This window comes from Myotis brandtii, unplaced genomic scaffold (genome assembly GCF_000412655.1).
Source record: "Myotis brandtii unplaced genomic scaffold, ASM41265v1 scaffold455, whole genome shotgun sequence".
Lineage (NCBI taxonomy): Eukaryota > Metazoa > Chordata > Mammalia > Chiroptera > Vespertilionidae > Myotis > Myotis brandtii.
The window spans coordinates 2,179,052-2,193,654 of record NW_005367384.1 but is presented as its reverse complement, the minus strand read 5'-3'; the positions used below and the strand labels follow the sequence as shown (position 1 = coordinate 2,193,654).

At 40.4% G+C, this 14,603-nt stretch overlaps 1 protein-coding gene across 2 annotated transcripts in view; it reads left to right on the top strand.

Moving 5' to 3' along the window:
• The window catches only part of MRPS33 (mitochondrial ribosomal protein S33), a 9,654-nt gene extending 194 nt beyond the window's left edge, over window positions 1–9,460 (top strand). The window contains exons 1-3 of one of the 2 annotated variants that reach the window (XM_005875014.2): window positions 71–224; window positions 5,621–5,862; window positions 9,151–9,460. In XM_005875014.2, the coding sequence (XP_005875076.1) occupies window positions 195–224; window positions 5,621–5,862; window positions 9,151–9,256 (378 nt within the window). In that variant the 5' untranslated portion in view covers window positions 71–194 and the 3' untranslated portion in view covers window positions 9,257–9,460. Of the gene's footprint in view, window positions 1–70; window positions 225–5,620; window positions 5,863–9,150 lie in introns of those variants that run through there. The other variant, XM_005875015.2, reaches the window with a different exon arrangement.
• The last annotated feature ends 5,143 nt before the right edge of the window (window positions 9,461–14,603 follow it).

Below are 14,603 nucleotides of genomic sequence, written 5' to 3'. Positions count from 1 at the left end.
AAAGAACAGGAGGAGACAATTTCATTTTTAAGCAGCTTGGAAGGTTCGCCGGTATCATACAAACAACTTGGCCTTTTCCTGCGAAAATTGGGGGATTTTCTCTAAACTAAGGACGCTAGCCTAGTTTCCTCTCCGGCGCTGTTACTGTCTTCTTGATTAGGGATCTTTCAAGACTCCGTTTCTTTGCTCACCAGATGGCTTTTTGCACCGTAGCTTTGTGTGGGGTAAGCAGATTAATTTTGTTAGCAGCTTGAGAAAAATATAATAAAGTGATACTTAAGAAAAATATTCGCGAAATACCCTGCCGATTCGACGTCAGGTGACTTGACACGGTTCCTTCCACCACAGGATATATATATCTCCCACATTCAAAGGCTGATAAATCGCGTTGCTTACCCATATCTTCAGAAAAAAATCACTTCTACTGTGGTGGTAAACAACCTGCTTCCCTGTTTATAATGATCTGGCCCTCTAGCAACTTCAGTGCGAAATTATAGCTAATTTGCCTACAAACGTCAGGTGGTCATAATTATCTGGCCACTCGGTGTATATCCAGAGCCGTTGATGTCTCTGAGACCCAGTAGAATGATCAGTACCGGGCTTTAAAAATAAGAAAGCATTGTGTTTAGATTGTTTTCCTGGAAACACGTGTGCACAGCGTGTGAGTTCCTTGGGGCCAGCTGATGATTAGGGCAGGCACTGGGCCATGAGTTCTGTGCGCCAGCCTCACTACGCAGGAGGCAGTGAAACTGTCCTCATGTAGCAGATGAGAAAACGGAGGCCAGGAGTTCAGTGCCTACTACTAACACGTTAGGCCATGAAAGCGCAGAGGCAAAATTCCACCCAGATTCTCAGCTCCAGAGCTGGAGCTCTCCTCTAACCACTGGTTTTTGAGAAACTGGAGAAAGCGCTCCCCAGCAAGATTTACACACACGCACACGAACGATTCAGCATACATTTTTAAAGTTCCACAGGATTCACCACGCCAAGGGATATCCAACTTAAGAACTCCAGCACTTTTCAAAGAAAAAAGGCAAACCTAATTTGAAACCAATATTGAAATAAACATTGAACCTGACCTTTTAAGTGCATCAGAAGTATCAGGAAAAAAATCAAAGAAACTTGCCCTTTTATGCCAAAGTAAAAATAGGGAATTTCCTTATGTAGGCCTAATATGTTTGAGTAATTTGTTTTTTGCTTACCATTTTTAACTCGTTAATTTTCCTTCATGATACTGTTTTATTTAGTTCACATTTAAAGAAAAGTGATTTAATTGTACCTCTTAGAATGGCTTCATGTGAATAAAAATCTAATTGACATGTAAAATATTTGCCTTTTACTTTAATGCCTTTAACAAGGTCATCAGATTTTTTTTTTAAAGATAAAATGGAAGGAATCCATAAAAAGGCATATCAAGGCCTTAAAAAGTCCTAAGTATGGCATTTGAATTTTTTAAAAACTTAAGGCTAGTAAAAAGTGGCAGTTTGCCAGTATTAGAACCAATATTTATGGGCAGCAAAACTTCTAAGCTGTTTTAGCCTATGTGGGGGGAAAAAAAGAACATCAAGTTCCTATGCCATTCTTAATCAGACACATATGGGCTATGTGGAAGGAGACTACAAAGCAGTAATTGATAATTATAACCATTTTCAGTTTCCTTCTATTTAGCAAGTGGTTCTCTGTTCCTAGTAAGAGACTCAGGTTTGAAAAGGTTTATTCCCTTTCTCCATAATAAAAGTTTTAGGACTTGGATTTTGTGATATAATCACATTCCAATGGATTCTAATGAGATCTTTTGATTTATAAGCTACTAGAGGCCCGGTGCACAAAATTTGCAAGGCCTTTAGAGGTTTAAAGCACTAACTTGTTAACTATTTTCTATTTATACATTAAACCAGCGGTTTTCAACCTTTTTCATTTCATGGCACACACTAATTACTAAAATTCTGTGGCACACCAAAATACGTATATATTTTTGCCAATCTGATAAAAAAAATAGGTATAATTTTGATTCACCCACACCGGACAGCTATTGTGTTGACTGTTGTCATTTTATTTGACAACCTAAAGGAAAAGAGGGACTTTGTAGCAATTTGAGAGTTTTGAACATCACTTTCTGCTTGAACTCTTTGGAGATGGAATTCAGGAGGAACTTCAGGCTGTGACTGACTTCCAATAACCCACCCTGGACCCCGGAGTCTTCTCAGATTCCCCGTGAAGTAGAGTCAGCTGGCACTCAAGTACTAGCAAAGGACTTAGTAACTTGACTCTCAGCCCTACTACAAAATTCCCTTCCCTTCCACCAAAACATTCACCCCAACAGCAGGACAGAGAAAAAAACTTAAAGGGGTTGGACTGGGGCTGAATCAGGGCATGCTGTATAGGAGACGACATGGAGTGGGGAACTGTTCTGAAAGAAAGGATGTTACAAGTTATTAGATCTTTGCTTAAAAAAGACCTACAGGAGAGGAAACTTGAGATTGAATCAAGATTCAGAAGATTTACATGTAGCTGTCATTATTGCCTATATCATGGAGATCCTTCTGATAATATTATCAGATCCTTCTGATAATATAATATCATGGAGAATTATAACATGGAGTCGATTTGGACATAAACCTTGTTCTTGTACTTTTTTTTTTCTTGCTAGTAATTTTAAGTCATTATACAGCAGCTTAGGCAAACTACTCTGCTAGGATAGACTGTATACTAATATTTAGATCACCTATGATAGAAGTTCTGTGATGGTCTTTCTCTTGTATCTTTTTCTTGTCTACCTTGATACCAGGAATCAATTTAGATTGCATTTAAATGACTTCAATATACTTCAGTTCCTTTTTTATTTGACCCAAAGAAGCACTAATAGGTCTGAGTGTTGTCATTGTGTTTTAGAAGCCTGAAGTCAGTAAGATGAAACCCAACATCAAGAATGAGAAGCAAGTAACTTGTATGGAAAAAATGTAAAACAGAATACATTGAATGGTTTGGCTACAACATGATTAGTGCAGGGTGCATTAACTAGATTCTCTGATTTTCAAAAACTTGAGTTGTAACAAGTTTTTTGATGAGCTATTTCAATTTTTAGTGGCAAATGTGTGTATAGGGCATCTTATGAAAATTTAGGACATATACGAAAAAATAAAATAAAGGTAAAGAGGTCAGTGTCCCTGACTAAATAGTCAGGTATTGCATGTTTTACAAACTCTTGCGGCACACAGTTTGAAAATCACTGTGTTAAACAGTTAATGACTTTTTCTCTCATTGATGAAAATATAACCCCAACTCATCCCCATCCATATAATGAAGCAGGAGTTGGGAGAGAAGTGAATCTGGGAACTAAAAGGAAAAGGAAAAAGAAACAGCAAGACTTGCACAGATCCCTGGTTTGGGGGGTCCGGGGACGGGAAAGGAATCTTGGATCTAACAATTGTCCCTTTGCTGGCCTTCAGGTGGCACTATTGGCCCAAGATTGCTTGGTTGGTTTCAGAATGATAAATGGTTTGAGATTGATAATTCTTAAGTTGGTTTTAGGCCAGCCTCTGCTCTTTCAATGGATCTTGACATACACATTAAATATTCCTTAATTTAAACACTGATTTTTGGTTTTGTTTTTCTTGCACTAGATATTTTGAAATGTACTTAACACCCTTCCTGTTTAGGAGGGTTTTTTGGTCTATTTTTTCCACCTTTTTTTCAAGACAGGTTTATGACATTTTTCTATTTGGAGATCAACTCCTTTTTATCCCAGCTGAACTATCCCCCAAGATGGTCTCTTAGCATAGATTCTCATCTCACTATGTACAAAAATGTCAAATTAGCATATTCTGCCAATAGGTACCTACATTTAACTGGAATGGAATAAGATAGTTATTTCACCAGAGCATTCTTGGTTTTTATGTATCACCTATATAATTTTTGATATTTTAGCTATGATTTCTGCATATTACAGATACCATTTATATACCTATTTGAACATTCTATCCCTCTTGCCTCGACCTGCACAGCTAGGTTCAGGATCTGAAGGAGGGGCCGATGCACAAATGAAAATGCTATACAAGAAATATGAATTTAGAAGGCATTGGGGCCCTAACTGGTTTGGCTCCGTGGATAGAGCATCCACTGAAATGTCCCCGGTTCGATTCTGGTCAAGGGCATGTACCTTGGTTGCGGGCACATCCCCAGTAGGAGGTGTGCAGAGGCAGCTGATCGCGATGTTTCTCTCTCATTGATGTTTCTGACTCTCTATCCCTTTCCCTTCCTCTCTGTAAAAAAATCAATAAAATATATTTAAAAAAAAAAAAAGGCGGCATTGGGGGGCCAGGTGGAACCTCTTTCATGAAGAGGCTCACTGAGTCCTGGCCTAGTCTGCTTCTTTTTTAAAAAATATATTTTTATTGATTTCAGAGAGGAAGGGAGAGGGAGAGACAGAAACATCAATGATGAGAATCACTAATTGGCTGCCTCCTGCACGCCCCCTACTGGGGATTGAGCCCGCAACCTGGGCATGTGCCCTTGACTGGTATCGAACCTGGGACCCTACAGTCTACAAGCCAATGGTCTATCCATGGAGCCAAACCGGCTAGGGCAGTCCGCTTCTTATTCAGTTTTAGATACACATCTCACCCGCAGTAAAGCACAGCAAACAAGCAGCAGACAGACGGTCTCAAAGGTCAGTAAAGATCAGTAGGGTCCAGTAAACATTTACTTGGAGGCTATCAGGTCAGGAGATTGCTTCGAGACACCACTATCTCAACATGAACAATCGGTGCCTAGCGTAAGCCCTGCTAACGCTCAAGGTCCATCAGCGTCCCGCGTTCCTTGGTGCATGCTCATGACAGTGTTGGCATGCGGTGGCTTCCCACACCTCTGAAGAACAAGTTACTGTTTTCAGCTAATAAGACTTAGCTAGTTTGCAATAAAGCAGAATATATAAGATGGAAGATAAGCAATATCACAATTCACAAGTGCCCTCTATTCGGGAATAAAATGAATCTTTTGAGCTCTTCACTTTATTTCTATAAGACCACTATCTTTGTTTTTCCCAAATGGCTCTCAGTCTCTAAGCAGAATTCAATCCAGCAACCTAGAGGCTAAATGACCTCATAACTCATTAGCAGTTCGCAGCCATCTGGAGCCCTTGAGGAGATCAGTGTTCAAAGGGCTGATAATAAAGACAACAGCATAATTATTTCTCTGCCATGATTAAACCTTTAGATGGCAAGCAGTCAGCATATTTATTCTGCAGACTGCTTAGGTGGGTGTTTTTGAAGGTATAATAATACTGTGGTAGGAAAACTTGTTTCTCTGCCCTCATCTAGCCTACAAAAAGGTAAACTGACCATCACTAAACAACTTATTGAATCACAAAATAGCTCATTGTAAAAAAGGGCATAGAGCAAGGGAGCGATAGTATATGAACACCAAATATAAAAATTGCAAATATAAAACATGCAAAGGAAATAGCCACTTGGACTGTGGATAGTTCTCAACTCCAAGGCATGTCCTGCCAACAACATGGACAGAATCACGTGTGACTTGCTGTGTTTTTGCTTTCTAAAGTGTTCATTCAGTAATCTGTGAATTTCTAACACTAACCCATTTGTCTTCTCATTTTCTTTAGGGACTCTTCCTCCCTCCTGCCCCAGAAATGTCTTCACTTTCAGAATATGCCTTGCGCATGACTCGCCTGAGTGCCCGGCTATTTGGTGAAGTTGCCAGGCCTACTGATTCCAAATCCATGAAAGTGGTGAAATTGTTTAGTGAGCAGCCTTTGGCCAAGAGGAAGGAGACATATGACTGGTATCCAAATCACAACACTTATTTTGCGCTCATGGGGATACTGCGTTTTTATGGCCTCTACAGGTAATGACAAAAAAAACAAAGCAACCTGTAAGAGATTATTGCAGTAGATCAGAAAAGGGGGGAAAAATAGCCTTTCCATCTTTATAGTTTTGTGGTTCTTATAATAGTGACCAGCTAGTCCAAAAGATAGTTTGGGGGGAGGGGGGAGGGGATGGAGGCTTTCAAAATATTCACGATGGGACCCTGGCCGGGTGCTCAGTGGTTAGAGCAGTCACGGGTTCAATTCTAAGTGAAGGGCAAGTACCTTGGTTGCTGGCTCAATCCACCCAATTGGCACATGTATGGGAGGCAACCAGTCGATGTATCTCTCTCACACACCCTCTTCCCCCCTCCCTCTCTTTCACTCTCTCTGAAAAATCAACGGAAAAAAATGTCCTAGGCAACCAGTCGATGTATCTCTTTCCCTCTCCCTCTCTTCCACTCTCTCTGAAAAATCAATGGAAAAAATATCCTCGGGTGAGGATTAACAAATATATATATCCATGATGGGCCTACCAAAAATAAAGGGAAACATGCACTTATTGGAAGACATAAATTAATTATGTCCATAATGTGACTTAACATTGACTAGATACTGAGCTATAGAGAGATGTTTAATTGGTCAAGAGCATTCTAAGCGGATGCGGAGGAAAACTGGTCCAAACATTGAGCAGGTTCCTGTTGCTCGATCTGCTTCCTAGCTGGTGTGGGGCAGCCTCATTTCTTCCCTGGTGGCAATTTTGTTGGAGTTCTTATTGCCTTCCACCCTTTTCTGGCATTTTTAGTTGGTACACTTTTTAATATGCTAACATGGTCTAAATGAGGTGTAGTTCACCTTTAATTGTAATATGTAAGCTATTAAAATAGAATAATAGTGTATAATAGTAAGAGTAGTAGGCTCTTTCCTGCATTTGTATGTTTGAGTATGTATAGGAAGTGGGAGCTCAGAACACTATACAACTCTCGAAATAAAATATATCAAATACCTGCCTAGGGCAACAAAACAAAATTTAATTTGGGACTGTTCACTCTAATGTAATAAAATTACTAGTTCATTCCAGATAGCTGCATTCATTTATCCAACAGATATTTTTTGAAGTACCTTCCACATGTGGGCACTTATGATGGGCACAAGGGAGCCACAATGAACAAATAGGACAGATTTTCTTAGTTAATATATTATTACAGATTATAATCCATGCATATTTGAACTTCTGGTATTGCTTTGGGGATAGTTTCCCTTGCCATTAGCCTGGGCTCAGAAAATAAAAATTAATTTTATTATGACCGAAAAGAAAATATCACTGGAAGGCAGATCTCCTGAATAGAAAATTATAACCCATAACAAAATCACATTCAGCTACTTTAATGTACCTATTTGCTGCCACTCTCCATTTGTTTGAAAAATAAAGCCTTGCCTATCTTTGGGGACAGGGAAAAAACACTTAGCATTTCGTTATCCATAGAAAAGCATAATTATTTTCATGTAAATGGTTCCTCGCCTGCTGTGGCAAAAGGCAGGATGAAACTAGACAATTGACAATAAATAAAATATTACTCCAAGACCTGCAAGGGGGAGGGAAGCAGATTCTCAAAAACAGTGACCCATTCAGTCTAGCAGGTACTTGGGCCATTTCATCAACAGAGACAAAGACCCCTGCCTTTGAAGCTTTCTTTCTGGCTGGGGGTGGATGGGAATGGGGAAGGGAAAGTAGAAGAGGCGGAAAAACAGTAAATAATTATGTGGTATGTTACAAAGTTGGACATCTATGGAAAGAAAAATAGTGGAGCAGGCTGGGCAGGATCAAGGGTGCTGAGAGGGCACTAGGTGAGTGGGGAGCAGGTAGATCACAGTCTTAAACAGGATAGTCAGGGTTAGCCTCATAGAGAAGATGAGGTTTACGCTGAGACTTGAAGGTGATGAGTGAGCCCAGTGGAACCTGGAGAAGAGCTTTCGAGACAGAGGCAAGGGCAGAGCAAAGCCCTGAGGCAGATGTGCACCTGGTGTGTTCCAGGAGCAGCACGGAACAAGGGGTGAGCGGTAGGACCACAGGCAGATCATGAAGGGCTCTGAGGGCTGTGGGAAGGACTCTGGCTTTTGCTCTGGGTGAGATGGGGAGCCTTTTGCAGGGCTGTGAAGAAAGGAGTGATAGGATGTGACTTAGATTTTAGAAGAATTATTCTGGCCACTGTTGAGAATAGATTATTTGGGGCAATCATAGCTAATCCCAAAGAGGTATGTTGTATCCATCATGTTCATGGACTGAAACAACATACCCTATAAAACCACTATTTCAAAACAGCCTAGGAAGTTAAAAATTGTCCAGCAAAACCCTCTGTGACATTTAATTCATATGCTATTATTATCCATACTTTACAGATGAAGAGAATAAGATTCAAAGAGGGAAGGTCACTTATCCAAAGTCACGCAGCTACTAAATGGCGGAGCTGTGATTTGAAACCAGGTTCAAATGGGTTCCCGAGCTTACATATTTAAACACCACTGTTCTCTAGGTATTTGATTGCAGAATACAGACATTTTTACACATCGTGGGCAGTCTTCATCTTACACCCATCTGCTTGTACATATAGTCCTGGTGGCCTTGAGTACCTGTCTTTTGATTTGGCTACCATCTGCCTGAGCCTTTTGGTGTGAACCGTCTACTGCCATTAAGTCAGCTTCCTCCACACTATTCCCCCTTGTAGTAGGTGCTAATTCCTGGGGTTCTCAGGGTCTCTGTGTAGCTATTGAAGTTTTTACCCACTTTCTGCTCCTCTCGTATTTTGTCTTGGTATAATAGGGAAACTTGGGTAATTATTAGTGTGGTATCATAGTTCCATAGGTTTACATGGCTGGCCCAAGAATTAACTGTCATTATTTCTCCGAAGGGGAACTGTAAGTTAGAAGTGAACTTTTGGAATACAATGAATCTGTATGCTGGGGACTCCCCATCCTTTCTGTTCACCAAGCTGAGCATGTGCTTTGTAGAAGTCATGGATTAATTACCACAACCACCTAAGGCCGTGGTCGGCAAACTCATCAGTCAACAGAGCCAAATATCAACAGTACAACGATTGAAATTTCTTTTGAGAGCCAAATTTTTTAAACTTAAACTATATAGGTAGGTACATTGTTATTAACTTAATTAGGGTACTCCTAAGGCTTAGGAAGAGCCACACTCAAGGGGCCAAAGAGCCGCATGTAGCTCGCGAGCCGCAGTTTGCCGACCACGGATAAGGGAACAGTGCTAGATTGGTGTACTTTTCCAGTCTGTAAAATCCTGGCTTGTTTTTTCTCTCTCCATTCAGAGACGAGCATCAGGACTTCAAGGAGGAGCAGAGACGTCTGAAGAAACTTCGTGGAAAGGGGAAACCAAGGAAAGGAGAAGGAAAAAGAGCAGCAAAAAAGAAATAGTGTTTGTCAGTGCAGAGAGAAACTTCCTCCTCTGCAACTGAGAGCAGAAGCAAGAGTTTATTCTCTTTCCCCATGTTGAATGAGGAACACATGCTCCGTGTTGAAGTCTGATCCAGTTAAAGTGTGACCGGTTTCTTGACCACATTCTAATTCTGCAAAGTTATTTTGGCCTTGGTTTTGTAATCTGAGGTTTACCACATTCCCTAAAGAAATGAATGCAGCCCAGCCAGTGTGGCTCAGAGGCTGAGCACTGACCCAGGAACCAAGAGGTCATCGATTGGATTCCTGGTTGTAGGCTCAATCCCCAGTGGAGGGCATGGAGGAGGCTATCGATCAATGATGTTGCTCTCTCACTCATCAGTGTTTCTCTCCCTCTCCCTTCCTCTCTCTAAAAATCAATAAAAACATTTTTAAATATATATATAAAAAAAGAAATGAATGCATAGATTATTGTTGAATGGCTTGTGTGGGGTGAGAGTGGGGTGTTGGGAAAGGGAGGGAAACATTAAGTAAGCACACTAGTCTCATTACTTTCTCTTGCTTCCCCATAAGCCCTGAAGTCTTTCATCTCTGGCTGTTCAGCCACTGTCTCCACCTCCAAGCTCAAACTTTATGTGCCTCTCCACCTACTCCTTTGAGAATATCTAATAGAGTATATACCTGGTAAGAGAATATTAAGTATCTGCTGTATACAAGGTACTGGGGTCCTGGTAATACAGTGATTAGCAAGAGAAACAGTCCTTACCTGGTAGGACTTATAGCCTTGTAGAAGAAATGTTACCTAATTATGTAAATACAATAGTATTAAATGCTACAAAGGAAAAAATCCAGACTTCTAGGAGAGGGTGGATGGGTTGGTGAATTGATCCAAAGCGATAGCAAGAGGCCCAAACGTCAGTAGGGAGTTTAAAGAAGGCCTCCCTAAAGAGATGATATTTAAGCTGGCTCTGAAGGATGAATGAGTGTGGCAGAAGAAAAACGATGGTAAAACTGAGGCACAGAGACCACCTAAGGTAAGAAGTCCTGTTCAAGGAGTTGAAAAAGACCACTAACTAGTTCTGGTTGGTCATAAGGAAAGAGAGGCCAGATCATGAAGGGTTTTTGCAAGGTCTGTGAAAAAGCTTGGCCTAACCAACTTCACCAAAGATCACAGTGTATGAGATATTATTTCCACTAGAGAGGACTGATGTATACATGTGAGTAGCTAGCTGCTCATTTTATTGTATTCTAGCAATGAGCCTCTAGTGAGGTTGTGAGGGCCTCTCGGGTGTTTTTGTTTTTTTCAAGAGTTGCTCTGAAGATGTCTAGCACTGTCTAAAGTACTTTTTTTATTGTAGTAAAAAGATTTACCATCTTAACCATTTAACCATTGTTTCTACCTCTCAGGAAAAGAAAGCACAGTGCACAGGCAAGAGTATGTATAGCTGCTACAATTTTCTTTCCCTGCAACTTTAGATATATTGGCAATAACTTCCCTGTGAATAATTCTTGAACTAGAAAGAATCCCACTACATGTTTAGATAAATGATATTTTCAAAAGATACATAATCCAGATGGTATGGCCAGGCCTATATTACAGTCAAAAAATAAAAACTATTGAATTGCATAAACGAAGCTGCAAAACTATTATTCTGCAATTTGGCTCAAATAAACTTATAAAAATTCTCTACAAATAAAAAAACCTATTAAAATTGGGTGATTTGTATCTGATAGATGTGAATTCCAGCAGAAAGCTGAGAATCCATTTAGAACTCTTTCCTTGAGCACCTGCCATGTGCCTGACATACTAGTAGTAGAAAACACAGCTGAATAGACTTAGTCTGTAAAATTGTGTGAATGTGTGTGAGCGTGTTGTAAAATATTGACAAGAGCTCAGGGATTTCCTCTGGAAAGTGCAGACACGCTGTCGGCCAGTGTATCTGAGCCTGGTGGGTGGGTGACTACCCCAGGATGCCGGGCTGAGAAACAGGCTTGCACCCAGTGCAGAACATCCCAGTGATGTTCAGATTTATGTCCTCTCCAACTTTTGAAGAAGGCCTGCATTACAGGAGCTTAGGAGAATTAATGTGTTATTTTAAAAAGAGTAACTATAATAGACACCAGCAGCCAACCTGAGTCAGAAACAGACTTGGTGGTTGGTTCACCAAGAGCCTGCGCGGAGCCTTAGCACTGTCTCTCAGGAAGCTTGCAGACCACCCCGCAGATTAGTGTGCCACTGCTCCATGCTGAAAGTCAGAAACTAACACTAAAACGTATTTACGTAACTGTACCCTAAAACCAACTGATAAAGTAAACGTGGTGTAACTCAAACCAGCCTGTAGAGCAGATGAAAAGTAGAAGATACGAGGGGAGAGTTGACTCTTGATGCCATGAAAGCAACACATCTCAGGACACCAGTGACCAAGGCTAACTGCCATCAGAATTTTAACTGTAGGGTAGGCTAGCCAGATTGTTTAATTGGAGTTCTCTTGCCAAGACCAAAACTATTTGTTTTTCCTCTAATGTTTGGTATTTTGTGTGCATGGAGGATTTTTCCCTTGATTTCAATGGCATAATAAAAAGAAACTGGGCTCTAGCTGATTTGGCTCAGTGGATAGACCGTCGGCCTTCAGACGGAAGGGTCCTAGATTTGATTCCAGTCAAGAACACATGCCCGGGTTGCAGGCTCAATCCAAAATAGGGGGTGTGCAGGAGGCAGCTGATCAATAATTCCCTCTCATCATTGATATTCCTCTCTCCCTCTCCCTTTCTGAAATCAATCCTCCTATATAATAAAAGGCTAATATGCAAATTTTCCCCTTGGGAGTTCAGGAGACCTGGAGTTCGCTCGCTTGCTATGACATGCGCTGACCACCAGGGGGCGGTGTGGAACATGGTGGGTGACCAGCAGGGGCAGCAGGGTGCTGAGGGAGCAAGGGAAGGAGGAGGCAGGGAGGCAAGGAACCACACAGTGGCAGCACGTGGGCAGCGAGAGGAGGAGGCGGGGAGGTGGGGAACCTGATCGGCCCTTATCACTGGCCAGGCCTAGGGACCCTACCTGTGCACGAATTTCGTGCACTGGGCCTCTAGTAAAAATATATTTAAAAAAAAAAAAAGAAAGAAACTGGGCTTTGGATTTAAAAGTCATGAGTCTGTGACAAAGTTCTACCTACTGGCTATGTGGCCTTATGTCAATTGTCCTCTCTGAACCTCTTTCTGCCTCTGTAAAATCATGATGATAAAACTTCACATATATTTGTGACAAGACCTATGTAAATTGTAAAAGTCAAATATTTCTACATAGTTATTTGTATAACTAGAAAGAATTAATTATGTCTTAACCCCTAGAGTGCCGGGGAGCGTGATCGCACTCCTCCTGTCTTTCGCCAAAAGTGCCGGGAGCGCTATCACGCTCCTCCTGCAGTGTTAACATTATATGTTTTGTTTTATAATACAATCAGCAAACAATATATGTCAAAGATGTAAACAAATGTAGTAAAGATTTCCTTAAGTTTTTTAATATGTAACTTCATTTACTTGCGATTCATAATTTTTTTCCTAAACTGCTGTAAAATCAGCAAAAATGCCTTGGCAATTTTAGCATAGTTCCTAGGATATTGGTTGGCACTCAAAGGGTTAAGAGCAGATTTTTCCAAGGCAATGTTTACAAATATCTGCTAAAAATACAAAGTTCTCTACATTTACATGCAGCATGATAGGTTCAGGAAGAAGCAGGTGGGAGATGAATTTTATTATTTATGTAATCATGGGCTCCAGAAACTCATTTTTTAAAAAGCATCATGCACATGCACACAGAGACATACCTCAGAGATATTGCAAGCTCTGTTCCAGACCACAATATATGGCAATAAAGCAAGTCAATCTTTTTGTTGGTGAAGGATCTTGCTTAATTTGTAAAACACACATCTGTGACATGCAATAAGGCAACACACAATAAAATTAGGTGTTCCTCTATGTGTGTGTACAGAGACACACATACATATAATCTTGTTTATGAAGTATCTTCCATGAAAGTCAAAGTCAAAACTTAAAATTCTACTCTCTTAACCCTTTTTCTCTTTCCTCACACATTTCCCCCAGAGCTTCGAAGTGCCTACTTTTAAAGATTTAGAGGCAGGAACAAACTTCAAGAGTTATAGAAGGAAAGTTCTTTTAACCTGCCAACCCTGTCTTCATGGCCCTTTTATAAGTTCAATGAAAGCATTTTTTTAAAATTAAACAAAATCGGTAAAACATTCAAGAAGACTTAGATAAAACAGAAACAACCAGTAAAACCCTGGATATTGAGATAACTAGAAAACCAATAAAACTTTTATACTGAACTTAAAACAATGAAATGTTTTTAAAATGACATAAAGGCAGGAAAACAGAGGGGGGTCATGAAACTAATGGGAGGGTTGGCCAAAGAAACTATCCAAGTGCAATTTTCTAACTTAATTGAAGGCCTGGCAATATTATCCTATATAATAAAACCCTAATATGCAAATTGACTGAACAGCGAAATGACCGGTGGAACAACCAGTCGCTATGACATGCACTGACCACCAGGGGGCATATGCTCAATACAGGAGCTGCCCCTGGTCGGGGATTGGGCCTAAACCGGCAGTTGGATATCCCCCAAGGGTGAAGGCCGGGCTGAAGGACCCCCCGCCCCTGTGCACGAATTTCGTGCACTAGGCCTCTAGTAAGTTCATATTAAAGTAGAAATGAGTTAAACCAATGTAGATGCTTCTTTCTTTCTTTCTTTCTTTCTTTCTTTCTTTCTTTCTTTCTTTCTTCCTATTAATTTTAGGGAGAGCAGAGAAAGAGAGAGAAACATCCATTTGTTGTTTCACTTATTTAAGCATTCATTGGTTGATTCCTGTATGCAACATTGGTGTGTTGGGATAATATTCTAATCAACTGAGCTACCAAGCCAGGGCCCAACCAATGTAACTTAGATTCTAAGACCATCCTCATTCTACATAAGGAAACATTTTCTGAGACAGAAGATAGATTCATTTATGCAGAACTTTCTGCGTCTATTGCAGAAAATATGAACTCTTCCTTACTAACAGTCTAAATTGGTGCTCGATATGGAATATCTTCCCAAAAGAGCCACAAAACTACTAATTGAACCATTGGATTTTAAATGAAAACAGCATTCCAAACAGAAATTGAAAGCCTCAGATAGAACACAAGTTGAATCTAAAAGTCTGAGTATATCTAGTATGAGAAATGAGCAGAGTATTCAGCACCAAACAAGTGAAATACACATTCTTAACAAAGAAGTTAGAGGTAGGACAGATCAATGTGGTTTGAATCATCAGAAATGACTTTACAAGCAGTGAAAGCAATGAATGTGAGT